Source organism: Acanthisitta chloris, unplaced genomic scaffold (assembly GCF_000695815.1).
Source record: "Acanthisitta chloris isolate BGI_N310 unplaced genomic scaffold, ASM69581v1 scaffold19627, whole genome shotgun sequence".
Classification (NCBI taxonomy): Eukaryota; Metazoa; Chordata; class Aves; order Passeriformes; family Acanthisittidae; genus Acanthisitta; species Acanthisitta chloris.
The window spans coordinates 21,392-44,075 of record NW_008681171.1 but is presented as its reverse complement, the minus strand read 5'-3'; the positions used below and the strand labels follow the sequence as shown (position 1 = coordinate 44,075).

Here is a 22,684-nt window from a genome sequence, read left to right as displayed (position 1 = left end):
AAAAGAAGAGTAAGCTCAGCATAGAAGGCAGAATATGACATTAAAACTCCTGTGAAACAGCATGGGAAATGGATGCCATTTTTAACTCACTGCAGTTCATTTTGCTTAGAAACTCTGTCCAATGAAAATTGTTTGTGACGTGTCAGCTCAGCTAACTCCTGAGGTGAGTTCAGAGCAGAAAACAGATTAAGATGATCTCTTCACTCAGAGACTTTCCCTGTTAAATCTTTTTTCTATTCTGCATTCACAGCCAATGGAACCATCCCACAATGACTTGTAATTTACGAGGCATCAACAGACACATGAAGCCTAGAAAACATAAATAATCATCATGTCCTGCTGCAGGATGACAAGAGAATCTCTTGCCTTTATTGCAGTCCTAAGATCTATATATGCTTCCATATTATATGAGGAGACCCCTGTGGGATGGTGAAGGGTGTTTGAATATGGGCTATCTGGGATGCCCCAACCCATTTCTCTGCTGACACTGTCAAGGGTGAAATGAAAAAGGGAAAAGACACCTAAATTATTCTTGCATCATTTTGTTTCCAAAATCACTCTGGACAGGCTTAGGTAATAAGGAGAATGCAAAGTGCTCAGCCTTTCATCTTCTGAATTCAACACTGCTTCTTTGGGCTCCTGTCCGAGACTGCATGGCTCCTCTCTCGCAGTACACAACTCCCCATTCACAGACCAAGTAAACACTGCTAAGGCAATGTATGCCTTAAAGTCATACTTCTCACTGTCTACATGTACAAAGGCATTATGCTACTAAGCAGTACAAATCTCTTATGGCAGTAAAACCCACAGTGTCCTTACTTCTAAATTCTGGATGTTACCATCATGTATCTGCAAAACATGAAAAAGTGAGTCTGAAAACAAGAAAAGATTATTGGAAAGGAAATCTTTGAGAACTGCCTAAACTCAGATGTATTGTGAGCTCCCCTCATGGTTTTGTGGTGTTTTGGTATTAATGGGAGTGTATCAATGTCCTCTGCTTCCAACATAAATCAAGTAAGGCTGAAACCCATAAATCTCATAATAGTAGGGAGAAGAAAATTTCATTTTTTATAGTAAGAGTGACAAATGTGTTCAATTTTTGGGTAGGGATTTTAGATTTAATGCTTATTTTTCTCACAAGACAAGAGCAGACTTTAACTGATGTTGATATAGATTGCCAGTTTTCTTGGTCTCCCTGTTTCCATTCTGTCTGCCATTCATGCATGCATTCATCATATTGATCAAATTATGCTTTGGTGCATCTCAAACACCTTCTGCTCTCATTCACAATGGCAAAGTACTGGATGTCCCATGAAATATAAATCCTGCTGGCTTAGGTGTCTTTTCTCTTAGTTTCCTCTTTAAAAGCAATTTTAGATCATATTTCCTAAACCAAAGAAGCCTGACTTATTAATACTCCTAATATAAATAACTACATAGGGACAAAATACTTTGGGGAAAAAAAAATATCTGTTAGGAATGCCAGCAAGTATGGGGACAGTGAGCTGGTAAGAAGAAAGAAATAAAACAGGCATCATACCTAAAATACTTGGAATGCATACACACTTCATTTATCTGGTAAGTACTTGAATTTAGCTAATAGGTACTAAACTAAGGAGGATTCCATGCTTCACTGGGTTCAGTAATGATGGCAAATCCCTCATATATGATCCCTTTTGGTCTTGGCAACACCACTGGAAAAGACTAATCCTAAAATGTATACAAACGTTTCTTTTTTTTTCTCTTCTTTTGAAGTCACTAATTTATCCAAAGCATACTAAGATTATGAAAGAAAATAACCCCTGTGTCTTCACACAGGCCATGAACAGAAACTTATTAAACTGAAAACACAGTTTATAATCCAGGTGAATAACGCCAAACACTGGACAAAAAAATGTTTGGGTCTTCAGTTTTCTCTTAGCCATCCTCAGCAAAAGGCTGGCAAACTACAACACCGTCCTTAACATCTGATGCTGTGGGTGTGCAGTTTCTTCACTGATAGGTTTCCCCAGAGACAACATTACTAGTTAAAACATGTGTACTGCCTCTGACTCCTAAACAACTTAAGCAGTACATCTCACCACAACTTTTAATTAAGAAGCCCAGCAGAAAGCTAACTCCAGGCTCAATACAGGACCTTCTTTGTACCCCTGCTTGTCTGCCGAGTCATTTCCAGAAAGGCTGGATCTTTGGCACTGGATGTGAATAACAGGAGACTTCTCAAACATGCTCTTACACAGACTGGTTACCAAACTCTGGTTTTTTCCATTCTTTCATATACTCCACATGATATCTTGAATGGCAATCAAAGAAATTCTAGGTCAATTCTGACCCTGCTTACCCTCTAATCCTCTTTTTAAAATTTTCTTTTAATTAAAAGACACCTTCCCATAGATACCTCTGCCCTTAACAGAAGTATTGACAAACTGGTAGTTTGGGGGATTAATGTGTCTTAGCATCCTTTCAGCTTGATCTTTATATCTTCTTTTGCTAAGCTACTGACTCTCTCCTGATAAACATGCCTTTTTTTCAATACAGCTCAACAGAGTTGTAAGAGACCCTTTGTGCCACTTCCCTGCAAGCCTGATGCAATGTTTTGCACAGCTATAAATACCTATGCTTGCTACCTAAGCTGCTCTTCATTTCTATTTATTAAAAGCCAAACTGGATCTTCACTTTATGACAGAGAACAGGGACCAATGCTGTCTCACACTGCTGTGTTGTCAGCACCTCTAGCTGGCTGCCTAATCACAGGGCTTCTGTAAAAAAGAGGAGAGTCCAGAAACATTTCTAGCCCTCTCTGTTACCAAAATAAGGAATTTCACTCCAAGAATTACTTTGGCCCGAGGCCCAGCACAGGTAAAATTCAATCCTAGATGAATGGTGTTTTTTCTACACATCAAGAAATTATTTAAAAGCTTCTCTAGTGAAACTACTGAGCTGAAAAAGGAATGAGATCTCTCTTAAGCATCCAACACTCGTTCTTAACCCTTAGAGAATCCAGGAGAGCAGTCTTCACAAAGGAAACAGCATTCTGAGGTCATCTTCAGATTACACTATTAATTTCCATGACCCTACAGAATTTGATAAATGTAGTGAAACATCTGCTACGTAGATGGAGAAATAAAATAATGAAATAAGAAAAAAAAACCCTGTAAATTACTTCTCTGTAAAAGGAAGAGAGGCAAGAATTTATAGGGGATATCTTTTTATGAGACCCATTGATATTAAGGTAAACAAAAAACAGAATACAAAGAAGCCATTTCCTTTTTGGGCCAAAATATGGATTTTTAATTTTTTTTCCCCAGGTGGCTGAAGTAGCTTGAAGTCTGCTAGTTTCCTTAGAGCAGCAGTGGGGAACAATTAGGTTAACATTTCATGAATTTAATAATGGGAGGGAAAAATCATTAGCTCTGCAATATGTGGGCTACCTAGAGCAGAAAAGACAAAGCAGAACAGCTTCCTGACCTACACTGCAAGAGCTTTCTGTTTATGGAAGTCAGCATTGCAAATCTATAGAGGCAGAAATACTTAGTAGCCAGAAAGCAAGCTTTCATCTAGGGAAGACTGTCACTTCCGTTCTCTTACACTGGGAAAAGGGGAAGGAGGAGTTCAAAAACTGTACAGGTATATTCTTATTATGGTTGCACAACATAGCCTTCTGAACTTGTAACAAACACCTAATACAACAGACTAGATAGTAGACACAACATTCCCTTCCCTTCATGCTGAATAAAGACACAATGAATTGCTGTTTTTCATGGCTTACATGTTCTGTTTCAATAAATGACTCCTTATAGCAAATATTCCAAATGGGATAAAAATGTTCAAGTCCACAGTACTGAAAACAAGCCGAAATTTAGCTTTAGGAATACACTGAGATCACTGTATAAAGCACAAATCCAAATCCATGCTAGAGTTTCAGACAGCAAAGAGATGATCAGAAAGGACGAAACAAAATTTGTCAAGTACTTACATATTGCTCAATACATATTTGTGTGCATTCAGGAGGTTTTACAAGCACTTTCAGGGAAGTATTTTCTTCAGAATCCTGAAAAATCTGACATTTGAGCAGAGGCATTGAGTACTTACCACCACTTCCTTCTCTGCGGTTACGTGCACTGCCATCTCTGCCAGACTTAATACGCTGGAGAACAGTGGAAAAAGGTTTGAAAAGAACAGAACCAAAAAACCCATTTATATATTAGAGATAGTTACTGAAAATTCAACTTAGCTTACTAATAAAACAGCAGAAGAATGTTAAACTAGACTTACTACACTCTAACTAATAAACCTTGCTTTTTCAACACTCAAAATTGTCCTTAAAAATGAGTGCTAAATCCAGTGTTTACATAAGAGTTCTGTGAAATTCAAACAGAACATCTCAATAAATTATTTTTCTTCAGATAAAATCTATATGAGGAATGTGCATAAAAATAGTTCAGATGTTCCTTTGTGAAGTACAGCTGAAAAAACAGGCAACATAGCCCTCCTTGCACAAGTTCAGAGTAGCCTCTGCCTATTAACATCTTGTAAATCCCACAAGCATTTCATTATTGTTAAGATTCAAGGGGGAGAAGAAGGGGAATCTTTTATAAAAAGAACTATTCACCCCATGGATCTTAGATTTTTGAATTCTTGGCACAGCACTATACTTCACAGCAAAATTTAACTTGCTGTTGAGTGTTAAATGCAAGATAAAGGTGAAGGTAAATACTTTAAAATCTGTGTTTAAAAAGTCAGGTCTCATGCACAGAGGAAAGTACCATAAACATCATCCAGCTGTGTTTTTTTTAGTGTTATTTGAAAACTTTAACAGTTTATCAAAGCAATACCTCTGTATGACATGGCAGACTTGGCTTCTCCTGGCAAAACACCAAATTTGCCATGCATACATCTTGTCAATTACAAGAAGGTACATCTCAGTGAGGGACTTTTTGATAGGTGCAAAAACTTGGTGTTCAAAGCACTCAGCTGTTAATAAAGCATCTCTGCATCTTATTTCAAAATATGAATTCTGGATCTGATTACAACGCATGTGCACACTACCTAACCATGTCTTCAGGTCAGTTACTGTAGCTTCTTGACTTATTTTTTTCCAGAAAAATATCATGGAGTCTGGCAAAATTGGAACAGTACCAAAGGAGTGAAGAAACTTCATGCCAACAGAAAAAGGAAGAACTCTTAAATCAAAACTCACAGGAGTCAGACAGGAAAGCATTGAGCCTACTGTGAAACCAGGAATGGTCTTGGAGCAATTTGGTCTAGGACCTGAATTTCTCATACGTTTTGTTTATTTTGGGAAATCCTGCAGTCTAAAATATGTTCTCTGAATTTTGGATTCAATATCCTTTTTCACAGTCCAGTGAAGCAGCATATAGCAGTCCTTCAGGAAGCATGTTCAGGCAAATGTTGAATGACTGACAGCAAATCTGACAGTGGAAGCTCAGCTTCTGTCTGCCCGAGGGGAAGTGGTCCCTATATAATAGTGCCCGCTTGCCATTTACATCCTAGGACTTTACTCCCAAAATATTACATAAATACTACAGCTTAAGCATATGATTAATTCCTGTAAAGTTCCAAGTGAGTAGTTTGTAAGTAATCCCATACTCAAAGCATACATTTAAAACCAGTTTCCACCCTACAAATGCCTATTTCTCTCCCATGGCTGCAAAAGACATTTGGGATGGTTAGCCCAGACATAGATGCCTGAAGGTAAAGGCACTAAGTTCCTCCCCAGCATTTGCACCTATCATCACTGCTTCACACCACACCCGATCAGCCCCTCATTTTCAGTCATTGCACTCTTAATGGAAATAAACAGCACCCTGTGTGTGTGCCAGTGCCAAGGAGGTTGTGTGAACTTCTACACTATTACCTGTCTTTTTTAACTGAAACATGGAAAAGGGAAGATTAATGCAGAACCCCTCCCTGCCAAAACAAAACCAAAAGAACCTCCCAAAAGCCCTCAACAGATGAAGGCCACAACAAAAACTGAATGCTGTGAGAGGCAGAGAGAAAAATTTCTACAGGGAACGAACTCCACAGATGTTACCAGATTCTTGGCTGGAAGTATTTAACAACTTGTTCATATTTGAGAACTGAGGGAAATAAGTACTCCAGAATATTTATTTTGGTATAAACTCCATGTGGATATACTTATTCTGGAAAAAAACAATGCCAGAATAGCAAATTTTGATCAATTTCTACAGAAAGACAAAGTCTGTGTGCAGCCTTTGAAATGCAGGTATACTACCCTAGCTTTTAGCTATTTTATCTTTACTGGGTGCAATGGAGAAATCACAGGGTGGTCTGAAATTTGGAACAGGAATTGAACTGTATCTGGTATTGCTAACTGAAACCAGTATTCCTGTTGGAAACTTGGGTAATATTAAAATTTGGTAATTCTAGAACTTGAAAGTACAGTTTATGGCTATATGGTCATGGATGACAGAAGGAACTTCTTAGGACAAAAACCCCAAACCCTAGTATTTTCCAAAGCCAGATGGTAGACATAGGACTAAAAAACCACACACATACACACACACTGAAACAAAGGAAAAAGAAAAATCCCCCAACCCAAAACCAAGGGACAGGACCCAGATGTAGTATCAATAAAGGAACTGCAGGGCTACAGTCTGCAAGACAGCACTGATGTTGAGATTGTCACAGAAAGATACTCAACTTCTAACACAGAACCAAATCACAGTGCGTCCTGTAACATCATTTCTTAGAGTCTTTGTTCCTTTACAACTGCAACATTGTTGATTTTTAAGAAAAATGGGTCAGTAGGTTTCTTGGAAGGTAGAAAAAGTTGTTCCTTTCCTTGAGGAGCAATTTGGGAGATTTCATTGTGGTGGACAAAAGAGCCAGAAAAGGGAGATGGGAGCATGTCCCTCCAAGACAAGGAGCTGCAAGAAGGTACAGTAAGCAATTCAGACTTCAGAGGCTCTTAAGAGAGTGTACTAGGAACCACAGGGGCATAATTTTGCTGCCATTCAGAAACTCACCCAGCTTATTCAGGCTGGGAGCACTGGCCTATCTGCAGGAATGAAGTTGGAGCTGACTAGAAATCTGTTTTATTTTTATTGGTAGTGGTTTTGAGGGGGCAGGGAGGGGAGTGCTTGGCCTGGGTTTATTTGGGGTTTTTTAAACCTAGTACATTTCATTTTTCTCTGTTTAAATGAAAACTAGTTTAATTTAAATTATAATGCAATCAGGCTTATATAAAAGGCGAATTTAAAATGTGGGGTTTTTTTTTCATTTTCTGGACAACACACTACAACGAAATATTTAGGCAGATCTACCTTAAAGCTTTGACTAATTAGAAGTGCCATCACAGATATCTTATTCTTCCCTCTGCTCTCACAAGACTCTGCCTGGATTGCTGTGTCCAGCTCTGGAGCCCCCAACATAAGAAGGACATGGACCTGTGGAGCAAGTCCAGAGGAGGGCCACAAAGATGATTAGAGGGCTGGAGCACCTCTCCTGTGAAGACAGGGTGAGAGAGTTGGAGCTGTTCAGCCTGGAGAAAAGAAGGCTCTGGAGAGACCTTACTGCAGCCTCTCAATACTTAAAGGGGGCTTATCAGAAACACGGGCACAGACTTTTTACCAATGCCTGCAGTGACAGGATGAGGGGTAAAGGTTTTGAACTGAAAAAGGTAGACTTACATCGGACATAAGTGAAAAAAAAGAAAATCATGATGAGAGTGGTGAGACACTGGCACAGGTTGCCCAGAGAAGCTGTGGATGCCCCAACGTTGCAAGTATTCAAAGCCAGGCTGGACAGGGCTCTGAGCAACCTGGGCTAGTGGAAGGTGTCCCTGCTCACTGCAGGGGGGCTGGAACTCGATGCTCTTCAAAGGTCCCTTCCATCCCAAACCATTCTATGATGCTGCTTTGCAAGGTTAGTTTTGTGAGAGGATAGAGTCTCCAGACTCTGAAACAGGAATACTGAAATGTAATACAGAGTGAAAGATTTCCATGGTCAAATTACGATCACTATTAGAGTCTGAATAGTCTTAACCAGCTATGCAGTAACTTGTGCTACCATGCACTGCACTGGATTCTGTTCATACTTCTGTCATTTAGGTACGACTCAATGATTCCCTTAACACAATAAAGTCAGAAACCCCCATAACTTAAAGATAACTTCTGTGTTACCAAAATGTCAAGTACCTTAGACAATCTGAACTTTTAAATACTCTACTGGTAGCTTTTGCTCCCCCAGAGAGTACAGAAATGTGTTTGGGAAAGCTCTTGCTTCCAACATGAAATAAACAGGAAGAGATGTGACAATTTTTTATTTTCTTTTTAACATAATCAAATATAACTTTCTTAAAGGAAAAAAAAGTGTTTTAATTGAAATCCTCAGCATTTGTAGATCTATGGTACACAATTAACATCTTCATTTAAGAATTACATGCAAGGAAATAGATAACCTTTCCATCTCGAGGCACCTCTTTCTTATGAACTATAAAATAATCCAGTTTTGACTGGTTTCATCAGGGAGCTTTCCCAAGTAAAGCGCTGAGGTATTGAAAGTTACTGCAAAGAACTATGTATGTCACTGACATCGAACTGATACTCCCTAGAAACCAAACCAAGCCTGTTTAACACACTTCAGAGAGATCTCCTAACCATGAGTTTAGCAGAATAGGAACATTATATCTGGTCATCTGTTTTGCTTACTGGTACAATTATGGGAGACATGGAGGAATATTAATCCCACTACAGCTGTGGACTGCTTTCTTCTGTCTGTTTTTCCAAGTGCTTTACATTTTGCAGTTACTGAAAATCCAAACCAATACACTTCAACTAGCCCCTCAAAGTAAGGTTGCGGCATAAAGCTGGAATCCTTTGATCGGTGTTTCCCTTTGTGAGTTTCATTGTTAAAATGTCCTAGTGTTCATATGCATCCTCAGACTCCCTGGAATTTAAGTAAAAGTTGCTAAGGATGCATTTACACATTATCTGACAGCAAAAGGGAGTCGGTAGGTGTTACTATAAGCAGAGTAAATTAGTTAAGATCTAACATGTCCTAATGTGACTGACTATGCAGCTTTGAGGCAATTCCCTGGAAAGAAAAAGCAAGCTTGAACACTTTGCAACTCAACAGCATGGACAATGCTTCTCAAAGAAGCAGCTGGTTTTGATTTTAAAATCTTACTTTATCACAGGAATAGCAAAAAATAATGCACGAGTGCACACACACACAACACGTGTCTGCTCACTCTTCTGAGCAGAGCACAAGTTATGATCTCATACCTTTCACAGCCTGTAGCTCTTCCATGGAATTTTTTTTTTCAGTTTAAAAATTGGCACTAAGAGGAATACTTTACTTCTACCTATGTCATCTGTCAATGTTGCAGCTTTGTATATGGCAAAAAGGAGTTTTTCTACATGGACAAATTCTTAGGCTCTCTGTTTTTCCCTATAGTTGCATTATTACTTGGCTCACAAGTACATTAAAGTATTAAATACAATCTGGCAAGTAAGTAGGAAAGACTACATTCCAGAGACATTGAATTATGCAAGTGGCTCCGGCATTTCCATCACATCCACACAGTCCAACTTTCACTAGGATTTAAAAATCACAGAAAATCTGGTGCTCAAAAACTATTCAGACAGATATAAGACTGATCAGTAACTTAAAACTAAACCCCCAAACTTCAAGCCTCTCTAAACCAGGAACTTACACTTTTCATCTTGACGTATCATAAATACTATTTTAGCTTCATCTATAGATGCAGTGATATACTGTATAATACATAAAGAAACAAACTTACCTGCTCTCTTATTTCTTTTAATTTTTCCACTTTCTTGAGCTTTGTTACATATTCCTGGACTTCTTTCAGTCCCATATCTGTGCAGAGACGAACTAAAAATCGAAGGCCTAATTGAAAAGCAAAGCATGGTTAAAAAACAGGCTTACAAGCAAGTTCACCCTAACAGAACTGGATGTGCAGAATGGCAAACAATGCAAATAACTGGGCAAACAAGGTGATTCCAGTCCAGTGCCACTATGCAAGTTGGGATATTTAGGAAGTAATTCAACATTTTCTGTGTGTCTGTATCCATGAACAGTATAAATGCCATTTATCCATGTGGAAGGCACAAGACATACTAACTCATGTTACGAAAACCTCCCTGTCTGACCATCCAGGAGCCACTCCAGCAGTCACTCTGGCACCACCTGAGCTCAGACTAAGGTTCCCTTGCAGCTACACACATCACACTCAATCAGAGCAGGTTTCCTTACCAGCTCAACCCAGATGTCTCAATCCTTAAAATCATTTAATATCTTGGTGAAATAACTAAATAACAGCTCAAGCTGGTACCTTTATACTCATACAGTCTAAGTGTGCCAGAGTCTTGGGGTCATTGGATCCTGCTGTGACTCTGAGTGTCCTCTCACCTGGCTGTTCACGGCCTCTTGCCTTGGGTTCCTGTGCTCCAGAGCTCAACCTGCAGCTCACACTGCAGCTACACACTGAGCTACCTGTGCTGAATGTATCCCTGGACGCTCATCTGGCTCAGAACTCTCGACGTGCGCAGAATATTTTGGAAAAGGGAAAGCATAGTAATGATACTAAGTTATTACTGAGAAGCTGCCAGCACGAGCACTTTTGTTGAAAACTATTTTACAAATGCCAAGCACAACAAAATGATTTTTCTGTTGCTGCGGTTGACTGTTTCAAAGAGTAGCATTTACAAAATTAACAAAACCCAACAAACCTGACATGAAGATCAACTATAACTGTATGATGGAACACAAAACCCAAAATAGTGTCTTCTGTGATACTATACAAAACTCTGAAAACATTGTTGCTATTCCTATGTGTTTGTCAACAACACTTTGAAAGAATTTAAGCAGAAACAAGCAAACATGATCCATTACTCCCCCTACTGCTTTTGTAAACATGTTATTTCATTTTGTGCTTAGTTTTCTGCTGCTTTAGAGAGCACATTGCCAGGAAGGGATGAGTGAAGAACTATTGTTTCAGCCACAGAAAACTTAAATCAGTTAAATTGTCTTAGTCTACCTCCTGCCTCCATTTGTGTTATTTGTAGAAACCACATTAGTAAAATATTAGAAAGAACTATTAGAAAGAAAAATATTCTAAAAGATTTACTAAATACCCTTCTGAAATATATGTGACCAATATGAACATGCCATTTTGATTATAACCTTGAGGAGTTACAGTACTGAATTTCACTTGTTCAAGAGAGGTGTGTGATTCCTCTAAAAAAGCAACACATTTGCTAGAGCAGAATGATAGAATTTTAAGATAAAATACAATGAATGTCCTTCCCACACTGCATTTAAAAGCGCAGACTTGTTGGCGACAGCCCTGTATTTTGGAATTTGTGAGGCACAGTGTGGGATGCAAGAGAATGTTTTCACAACCACTGACAACCCCCTATTTTCTATTTAGAGCACAGGTGTGACTGATTTTACAAAATGTCTTACTCTTCAGAGTTGTGTTTCCAGTAGTTCAGTTTGAAATCCTCTATGGAATTCTAGAGACTGGTTGACCAACTATACTTAAAATCCCAGGAACAAAACCTCACCCCCTATATTATTTTGGAAAGCCTGGCTTTGGCAAAATTTAGCACTAAGATTTTTCTCATATCTAGAAACTTACAGCAAGAGTTTCAACTAGTAGGAACTAGAAAGTGAAAATACATATATTTTATCATAAGAATGATTAAACAAGTAGCACAGTTATAAAATTTAGGAAGTATGTATGAGAAAGAACTGACTCAGTTAAAGTTTATTTTCATCACTCTTCTTCAGCATTCACTCGTATTTCTTAAATCACACTTTAGTGTTGTCACAGAAAACATGCAGCATTAGCATGAACAAGAATGTTAGTTCATGAAAATATTTTATTATGAAAAATACTTCATATTGGAATACATCCACATATTCAGCGTAACAAAGTTTCCTTTGATAGTTGTACCATGGAATGAAACAACTTACATTCCGTGTTCTCTGGGAATTTTCTGTGAATGAGCTTATATTTCTCCAGAGCTTTCTGGTAGTTACCTGCAAAAAACCCAAACATCTCCTATCCACATATTCCAACATAAAAATGAATATCTGACACACTTTAGCATCAATTCATCTTTTTAGTTAATGATTTAGTAGTATAAGACCAAATTTGATGAGACCAAACTTAACATGCTTCAATTACTGATAGCAAAAATTAAGAGCATCTGAAAACAGTCCAAATTACTCTGTAAACAACAGGATTAATGAAGAGGAGCTTCCTGATTTTTGCACTTCTTTTTGACCTGCACCCTAGGACCCTGTTGTTCTACAACACATCTACTAGACAAGCTGTATCAAGTATAACAGGGCTTATCTGAGGCTGCAAATGTATGGATTGGTCAAATGGAAACACCTAACAGCCAAGCTCTGCCTGGCTGTCCCTCCTTCCATCACAATACAAATTGTGTGCCCCTCCTTTGCCCGGATCTGGTAGTAAAGTAATTATTCCTTAAGACTTTTGCCTTCAATTTTAGTTCAGCTTGATTATGGGAAGAACTTATTCACCCTGTGAATCTAGAATGTCATATCCATAAAATATTTGACAAAAAAAACCTTTGTTCAGATATCCCTATTTTTCTTTTCCTAGTGCAGGCAGAAATCAAAGTGACTAACTTAGTGATCAATGTGCTAACACAATAAGCAATTGCAAACGACTGAAAAGCAGCCAAACCCACTGTGTTTCTTTGCTGGGAAAACAGTTAATCTGTCTAGTTTTGAGTGGTGCTGACTGTTCTTATTTCACTGACTTGCCTAGGTCCTGTTCCTTTTCTCACCTTTGTATTAAGTAACTGAGCTGAGTGAGAAAACGCACTTATTTATTACGAAAGACTGCTCTGCAAAGTTCTAAAGAAACATAAAGATGAGTGACAAAAATGGAACAGCAAGAAGAGTATTGTTTACATGACCAATTAGCTTGAATGCATTTTAGATAGTGAAAAAACCCTGAAAAATTAGTGTCTTTCCATTTTGCTTATTGCTATATTATATTCCTAGTAAGGAAATACAGCATATTACGACTCTATATTGTTTGTGTAATGCAAACACTATTTTAATACTGAAAAATTATACCTGCTGTTGAAAAGGAAAGGGGAATTAAGCAGCTTGAAAAATCTAATTACTCACATTAGACCAGTTGGCAGTATAATTACATTTTAAAAACCTTCTATCGGATCACTTATGCTGTACTATTTTATTTATTTTATTTATTTAACAGCACAAGTTTCATGATGAGTTTTAAGTCAGTGCAGGCACACTTCCTGGACTTAAAAGAAACTACCTATTTTATTACGCATGCAGAGTAAATAACATGTAACTGAATCTTCAGACAAACTTTAGGACTGATATTCATGTAAGTCAAAAGAGATGAGAAGAAAAAAAACCCCAAAACATCAATCAAAACAAATCACATAATCACAGTATGGTTTGGGTTGGAAGGGACCTTCAAAGATCATCTTGTTCCAACCCCCCCTGCCATGGGCAGGGACACCTCCCACCAGACCAGGTAGCTCAAGGCTTTATCCAACCTGGCTTTGAACACTGACAGGGTTGGGACATCCACTACCTCCCTGGGCAACCTGTGCCAGTGCCTCACCATCCTCACAGTAAAGTATTTCTTCCTTATGCTTATCCTCTCATTCAGTTTAAAACTGATGCTCGTTGTCCTGGAACTGCAGACCCCAGTCTGTCTCCATCTTTCCTATAAGCTCCCAGTGAATTACAAAAAATGTTATGAACCTCCAACCAATTACAAAAAAGTTACAAGACTTACCACTTCTCCTGTAGCAACTGGCAACCATCAGCTGCCACTTCACTTGTGTCGGCCTGCGTATGAATAAAATAAAATTATGCACACTGCCAAACAATGAATAAGCGAAATAACCTGCATAGCACTGGTAAAGACCTACTATTAAACTATTAATAAATTTTTCACTTAGTATGTTGACTTCCTAGAAAGAATTTAGCTTGCTTAATTCACAGTTTACCCCTGCATCATGCATGTCTTTTCAGGCCTTGATGTCACTCATCTTTAGTCCTCTGTTATAATCTCTGTCCTGTTCATGATTCTGTGCCCGGACACAATTAGTAGACCTTACATGTGAACAACTAATCTTTGTCAGAGGTGTAGAATTATGCAATGAGGGAGAACAAAATGCTAAACTGTATTCTGAGGAGGCCCTACCACTAAGGTCCCATGCACACCCAAGGAATCCCTGCCAGGCAGCACACAATCCACTTAGAGCTTCAAACTGCATCATCACCTCAATGTCCTAGCTGCTACCTGTCCTGCTCTTTTTAGCACACAGTGGTGACAGATATGGTCAAAGAAAATATTTGAGATGTTTGAGCATGCATGTACAATAAAACTGTTGGAATCTTTCCTCCTTATCAAGATAATGTGAAAATTAGGAAATTTCCACGTCAACAGGTTAAGGATCCTCTCTAAGCCAAAGCACTTTCCACACGTGGCTTACAATTCAATGGTAGCACATCCAAAAGGCACTGTAAGCTAACATCTTCAGAAGAGTTTTGTACTCATTCTCTTCAGTTTTTCTCTCTAATCCACTTTAAACTCTAAATAATCTGTTTGCCTGGCGGTTGCCAAAGAAGCTCATGCAATACAGCTGCTGCACCTTTTTAGCTTCAGCTGAATGTGTCCCCTGCAAACTGAGGCAGCCAAGCAGACACCATAATTAAAGTTAAGTCTGCAGTTCAATATGAAAATTCTAGAGAGAATAAATTGTCAGCAGAAAGCATTAACTGCACAACTTCTTTTATTAATGATAGATTTGTGCATGCTGGAAAAAATAATTCAAGACTGTTTCCTGATTCACTAAGATGTAGTTAATATGATTAAAACACTGAATGCACTAAACAAACTAAAAAATGTTAAACTAAAAATGCTGTTCACAGCTAAAATAAAGCTATAATTTAAAAATGTAACTCATTTAAAATAAGTAGCAATTTATATTTACATTCACGTTTAGCAATTAGCATATACACTATTTTTAATACCAAGTAAACACCAAAACATTTATCCTCTGTTATCTACTACTATAAATCTCATCCCCCAGAGAAATAATTTCTCTGTACTACAGATAGATTACAATTATAGATAATCATGAAGAATTCTGTATGCCAATTATTCGTAAGCACTTTGCAATCCACATACTTCATGTTTCATGCATGGAGTGAGTGCAACATGAAGCATGAAATATTTAGATCTTTGCCAAAACAAGCTTATGAAATAATTCCTATTAGTTTCGGCTGTTTCTTTCCAAGTTTTCTGAGAAGGCCATGAATGCAGCATATGCAATCTCATGGTTTGACTACAATGTAATTTTTTAAGGTGGGCAATACTTACAGAGAAAAGAATACTGGCAAACCTCTGAACTCTGATTGCTGCAAAATGTCTTCTGTGTATTTTTATCTAATTTTCATCTCTATTTCTTTAGAACGATACCACAGTTTGAGTGAAGTCTGTTTTTCTGTTTTGTGTTGGGTTTAGTTTTAATTTTTAATCCTTATTTAAACTTTGGATTTTCTCTTCTGTAATTAACATCTACTCTAACTCAAGCATCTCCAAGCCAGAATTACTAGTTTTTACTGGACTTCTAGCAACCTATTTGCAGTATGGTTTTCCCTTGAATAATACTGTACACATTTTTGTCATTCAGATTCCCAGAACAAAAAGAATGTCAAATTTTAGATCATCACAAGACAAACAATAATAGAGTTTTGCTTAGTCTAATTTTTAGTAGATTTCCTAAAATACAAAATAGAGAAATTCACACTCTTGGGAGTGAATTTTAGCCACACGATTTTAGTTGGTCTATGAACACAAAATTCTCCATGAACGTATGAATGAATATTGGTTTCCACATAAATGGTCTTTTTATAATTCTGTTTGAACTCTGGATTACAGATTTAAATTTGACCAAATTTTATTTTTTAATAGATTGTATTCATCACTTTCTGGTAAGTTCCCTTACTGAACTAAAATAAAATATATGGCCTATATACTTTCTCAAGTGCATCATATTCAGCTAAAGGACAATTTCAGCAATCAAGTTGCTGAACTGAACTCAGTATATTCCAAATACCTCTATCTGAATCATTTTACTTTGTCAACTGATTTTCACTGACCACTGGGAACTGTGCACTGCACACTTTTGTTTATTTCTATACCTTAACTACAGTAGGTTTTTGATGGGAGTGGAAGTTATGTGAAACGCGGAAATGCAACAAGAATTTTTAAAATGTACATTTATGTAAACCAACAAATCACCACCACACAACAAAATAATACGAAGGAAATATTCATATAAAGCCATAGAAAAAGAGGTTCTGGTGGCTCTGGAGAGCTGTTCCCACTTGGTAGCTGTGCTTAATGGCAGATAACAGAGCAAAAGAGATTCTAATCCCTAACACTATCTCGGGCCCAATGGAGGATCTTGCTTAACACTGAAAATGCACAGTAAGAGCAAAACCACACTGTAAATGAATGGAAAGTTGAAAAAAATCAAATAATATCACAAATATTCTTAACTCTGCTATTTGCTTACAGTATTAAAGTTATCCAGCTGACTTATCTCTAGGTATACTTATGGATGTCTAATCACAAACTTGAGTAGGCATAAAATAATAACTACTTACTGGATAAGTGCTGCTCTTTCAAAGTACTCAATGGCTTTTTCACAAAACTGGGTGTCAACGTAATATGCTCCAAGCCATTCAATGACCTCAATGTTTGAAGGGAAATACCTGTAGGACTGACAAAATAGGAAAGGTGACCCCCCCAATTTTAGTGATAAACAACATCTTTATGTTACTTCTGGAATACCTTACTCAAGTGTTTAATTCTCCAGATGCCCAAAAGGTCTAATATAAATGAATGGAAGTAGTGTGCTATACTAAGTGATCCTGGGGAGAAAAAAATAAAAGCATGCCCAGTTTTCTAATTGCAGAATGCTTTTGAGAAGTTACCTGAGATGAATCTGTCACATTTTCCATCTAGCCTTATTTGAAATATTATTTTAAATAGCTTGCAACAGCTAAAACATTTACTTAAATCATGTCTACATATAAATTACCTAAAATGTTAAACAATGCTAACTAATACATGTACACATTCAAATCAGTCAGTTGGAAAACTCACCTAAAAGCATTCTTTTCTAGGCATGTGTACACAAATAACATTTTCAGCTTTTTAGAAACTCCCACTGAAACAGGCAGCAAAACTATCATCAAGCACAACTCAACTAGTAGTTCAGATTGCAACACAGCCTTTGGTCATCCTCACTTTGTACAGAAAAAAGAACACTCAGATTGCAGCCAAGCAACTTAGAATCACAGAATCATAGACTTTAGGGGTTGGAATGGACCATACAGGTCATCTAGTCCCAAACCTCTGTCATGGGCAGGGACACCTCCTCACTAGGTCAGGTTGCTCAAGGCTTCATCCAGCCTGGCTTTGAACACTGCCAGGGTTGGGTCATCCACTACTTCCCTGGGCAACCTGGGACAGTGTCTCACCACCCCCACAGTAAAAACTAAGGGTGGTGAGACATTGGAACTTCTTGTCTTATTCTTGTTTCTAAAACAGAAGAACCTTTACACACTATGCAGAGTAGTACAGCTGGTTTGAAATGAAAGAAGCAACTTTAGGCAACTGTATATACATAATGTATAGCTATACCACTAATAGATATATAAACTAACATACATAAACACACATTATATATGTATCTCCATATCCATTATACAGATACAGCTGCACACCTTTAAAATTATATTTATTATATCCACATTTTATTTTGTCCTAGACTATATTCTGAATGAAAATTGTTACAGGTCAATGTAAACAATGACCACAATTAAAAAAAAAAAAACCCAAACCAAAATCTACATCTGAGGTAAAAATCCACATGGAAACATAGGCTATATTTTCCTTAGGATCTGTCTATAAAAATTATATTGGGGAAGAGTTAACAGAATCTATCTTTCTTTTTCTTTTTGGATGACATTTAAAAAAGTTTAAATGAATCAATTGTTAATTTGATATAGGAATGTATAGCAAAATTATGACAAAGTGCATTGAAGAAGCAATATAAGAGCAAGTACCTCATAGTAATAATGAAAAGCTTGGGATTTATCACCTTCATGATCATATAATTTCCCTAGCTTTAAAAGTACTTGTGGATCACTTGGTACCACACTGATCAACTGCAGGAGCCACTCTATGGCTTGATGGGGATCTTCCATGATCTCATATCTGAGTTTTCTTCAGTCAAGGACTGATGCTGATGGTAGTTTGATTTACTCAGAATTCCTCTACTTTACCTAATGCAATCCATGTGCTGAACAGATACACCAGTCACTGTAGCGTGGAGATACACTGGCTTTCTTTCCCCCCCCCCCCATTGTTTTCATAATTTCATTTGTATCAAAAAGCTTTTTTGTTATGCTAAAGGAAGAAAAATATTCAGATATTTTGGTTACTCTTTGACCTTAAAACTACTTTGTGCTTAATTCTCCTCTCTCTCTGACACCAATTTTGACTTCCTCACCTATAAGAATGAAGTGTGAGAACAGGGCCATCTATTTGTAACCTTTACAATCTGCTTAGTTTTTCGTACTTTACAGCATTTTGTTCTAAAGCAAGTGATTAGATAAAACTGCTATTCCCAAGAACAGACTTCTTTTTAGCAGTGAGATTTTTTGCTGTATGTGTAAGAAGCACAGCCCAGACTGCATATGATTCTGGTCCAGAGAACAGAGGCAGCTTTAGCTGTAACTCAGCCTGCAGTGTGCTCTTCCTGCACAATGGCTCAGATCTCTAAAGCAGTGCGAGCTGAAGCTACTATCCAGCCTGATTTTTCCAGTTTCTGCTGCATCCTACTTGTCATGGAAAAAGCTTGTAAGTATTGGTGGAAAGCAGTTTAACATAGCAGTGGAGCAGAGTAGCTCTTCCCCAGATGGGAACTGGAGTTGCAGGGCCATTTAATCTGTTGTAAAGGCTACACAAGTAATAGAAATCAGAGCCTTTTGGTATTTTTGGAGGTTACTTATTTTACTGGCTGAAAGATGTGTTTATTACCAACATTAGTCTTACAATTGTAGCAGAGCAACTGAAATCTGTTCTGCCTCGGGGAGGATTTTGTTATGGTTTGCACACCCTCAGAAGCATTGTTAAAGAAATTCACAGTGCAGAATATCACTGGTGATGTGCAAAGCAAACCCCTCTCCTCAGCTTTTCAATCTGTTGAGCTTTTGCAGTGCTGAGAGACAATTATTTCCTTACACATACACTAACTAATCTGAAAACAGCTTTCAGAACAGAACTTCAAGTTCATTAATATATTTTCTTAATTTTAATTTTACTGAACTGTGCTTACATCTGCCACATTATTTCCATAATAAAATCAGCAGCACTTTAAATATTCCAGGATACAATTTAATACTGAGTGCAAATCTATTCCCTGCAATGTGAATGGCCTTAATGTATTTCTTCACTGGAAACGTCCAAGAAGGTTTTAACTTCTGGTCACATTTTCACAAACATCAGAGAGTTAATCATCCTAATTATAACAGACAGTACAGTAAATTTCTAAGTTGACCTGTCATGATTGAAACACATATTTCAGATTAAATGAGTTTACTAGAACCTCGATCCCTTGTAATCCAGAAAAAGATACATGCTTGCTATCTGATAAAGCACCTGGGTGCTATTTGGAAGGATTGCATGGAGTTTCAGAAAACAATCCAAAGCTTCATCTATCCTGTTTAACCTCTTGTATGCTAAACCTGAAAAATAAAGGTTACAGTATTAATGCAATGAAAAAAGGCTACTTCAGCATAGTAACTAACAGAATAACCACGAAAAGCAAAACAGGAACAAGGTACTCAGAGGCAACATAACAGCCTTGACATTAAAGGACTCATTTTGTGAGAGCCATGCTTATAATTCTTACAAGCCAGCACAACCTACCAAACTGATAAACACATGAACCTAATCAAAGACCAAGAATATACATAATCTCACTTTCTGAACAACATGAACAAGGGAAAGGAAGCGCTTTTAGAGGGGAATGACTGATGGTTCAGTAATGTTAAAACTGATCTATTTTTGGTAGATAGTATAAATTCCTTAATCTTCATAACAACTTGTTCATCTGCAATTACCAGTTGACGTTGTTAACACTGCTAATACCTTGCTATAGCATAAATTACTCAATAAGGTAATAGTAATTCATATGTTTCTATACGAGAAAACTTTGAAAACCAGATTCTCGGAAACACTAGTGTTACCTTTTGACAAAAGCACCTGTGACTTACCAAGATTATAAAGTGCTTCAGTGCACAAGGAATCATTCCTGAGAGCTTCCTTATAAAATTCTGTTGCTTTTTCATAGTCTCCATTTGCAAAAACAGTATTTCCTTTGTTAGTTAGAGCTGCTGGATTGTATCGATCAGAATTTACAGCTAAATCTGCATAGTTAATTGCTTGTGCCATTTCATTCCCCTACATGAATAAAACAAACATCACATTAGTTGTTTGATATTAGTCAATTTTTCTTGCAGCTGTTGCTTCTTGCAGGAATTCCAAAAGATTGAGGATGAAAAAACCACCACAAAACATTCACTGGTCCTAAAATATTTCTTATATATTTGCAGAAGGTAGATCATGTCTCTTTCAAGTTGTCAACTTAGCAGTTGAGACATGTCTTGCCAATCTGTTCCATTCAATCTGGAAGTTTGCTTTGCTGTAACAACATAGTATTCCTTAAAAAAATAATAAAAAAAAAAATCCCATACCCTACAAACTTCATACACAAAACACACCTGCCTAAACTACATACTTCACGTGTTCCTGAAGTTCAACCAGGGTCTCCAGGCCCCAAGTTTTAGATGCAGCCACTGAGCTTCTGCATAAATCTCACTGTATACAGACTTCTTTGGCCTGGGACTCAATCTCACTCTTCTTCCCAGCAACAGGATACAAAGGACCAGATCCAAACTTCAAGTACAGCCAAGAACTGGTGCTCCAGACTAACTCCTCTAACATGCAGTTTCTTCTTGGTTATAGAGATTACTTAGACAGACAAGAATTGCTACAAAAATACAAAAGCTGCTACATAAACTGCAGCTCTTAACTGGTTTTATTGAAGCCAACACTCACCAAATAATACAGGAATGAAAGGTTTGTTGCAGCCACACTCTTTAGTCTGCTGTCCTTTTTTTCAAACATTTTCAAAGTGTCCAGTGCCTACAAGTAATTTGGAAACAACTTATTTACCATGGAAGCAAACTTATGCCAAAATTCTTTCAGAAAGCATTGCTAAACTTCACATTAACAAACAGCTAAAATTATCAACTCATATCCTCACATACATGATAATTACTAGAGCTTGTAACACACACTTGTAAGCATGTACAGACATAAGCATATCTGTGTTACACTTAATATTAATTTTGGTCACAAAATTTCAATAGTATTGGCTATTTATGCCTTCTCCAACACTTAGATTAGATAAGGCTACCTTGAACTACAGTTATCTGATGCGTCTATACACACAAAACGCAATGTTAGATGAGTAACTTTTAATCTAATCTAATTAAAATTCTCATACCTATTTTCCCAGTGCTTTCAGTGAACACAAAAGGATTGACACTAAAATCCCTATTAAAAAGCTAAAAAAGAACACACTACATAAAAAAGTACACACATAAAAAAGTACACACAACAGTGTAGGACTGGATTTCAACTTGCAGTTGTTTTGTGTAATGAGACAACAACTGTCTAAGTTTAGGAACTACTCGAATATGAAGTTTTCAAATTAAAACTAAATTTCATAAACTCCAAAATAAAGATGTTTATAGACAAAATGTAAACACATTTATAGCTAACAAACTATGAAAGAAACTTTGAAATAAAAGGCAGCTTTTTCTTTTCATTGACTATGTGATAACATTTGTAACTGCAGACTAAATTATTAAGAAAGTCTGTCTTCTTTATGCTAAATATTTACAGTAACTACACAGCTGTTAGAGTATCACAGTGAGCCCAGTTGCACCATCTATTACAACACAGATGTGGCAACCTCAATTTAGCCATCAACATTAGCAATTCGAAAGTTTCCTTCTCCCTTTACACGAAGCCTGTTGGCTGCTATTGACATAAAGTGAACGCGTGATACTGTATGACAAATGCCAAAACAAACATGAAGGAAACAAGGTTTAATTGACTGTCATACATACTGGTTTTATGGTTACTCTACACAAAAAGCATCACTGTACTAATGATGTGTAAAATGACAAAGTATATACAGCTAAATGTAGTTCCTTGATTTAGTCAACTACATTCCACCCAAGAACTATGAACTACTAATGATCCTAATGATCTCCCAATAATAGAAAACTGTCTAAAGAAATACACTAATTTCAATCAAGAACAGCATTTCAAACATTAGGCTCTAGATTTTGTGGTCTCAGATACGTAAGACTTGTAACTATGAAAATACTAAACTTTTATATAAATTCGTGACTTTCTCCAAAAAGCAAATGGTCTCAAATATTTACAGATATAACACTATTATAACCTGAGGGACTGTACACTTAAGCACAG

The 22,684-nt window shown here is 37.2% G+C and overlaps 1 protein-coding gene across 4 annotated transcripts in view; it reads right to left on the bottom strand.

Annotated features, from left to right (window-relative positions):
- Positions 1–22,684, bottom strand: part of IFT88 (intraflagellar transport 88) — a 49,030-nt gene that overhangs the window by 5,905 nt on the left and 20,441 nt on the right. Inside the window, exons 15-24 of one of the 4 annotated variants that reach the window (XM_009078006.1) lie at positions 21,239–21,325; positions 20,395–20,581; positions 19,755–19,863; positions 18,181–18,331; positions 16,714–16,829; positions 13,829–13,881; positions 11,989–12,054; positions 9,791–9,897; positions 4,093–4,147; positions 3,458–3,463 (exon numbers count right to left, since the gene is read on the bottom strand). In XM_009078006.1, coding sequence (XP_009076254.1) covers positions 3,458–3,463; positions 4,093–4,147; positions 9,791–9,897; positions 11,989–12,054; positions 13,829–13,881; positions 16,714–16,829; positions 18,181–18,331; positions 19,755–19,863; positions 20,395–20,581; positions 21,239–21,325 — 937 coding nt within the window. Of the gene's footprint in view, positions 1–2,503; positions 2,510–3,457; positions 3,464–4,092; positions 4,148–9,790; positions 9,898–11,988; positions 12,055–13,828; positions 13,882–16,713; positions 16,830–18,180; positions 18,332–19,754; positions 19,864–20,394; positions 20,582–21,238; positions 21,326–22,684 lie in introns of all 4 variants that reach the window. The other 3 variants (XM_009078007.1, XM_009078008.1, XM_009078009.1) reach the window with 3 other exon arrangements.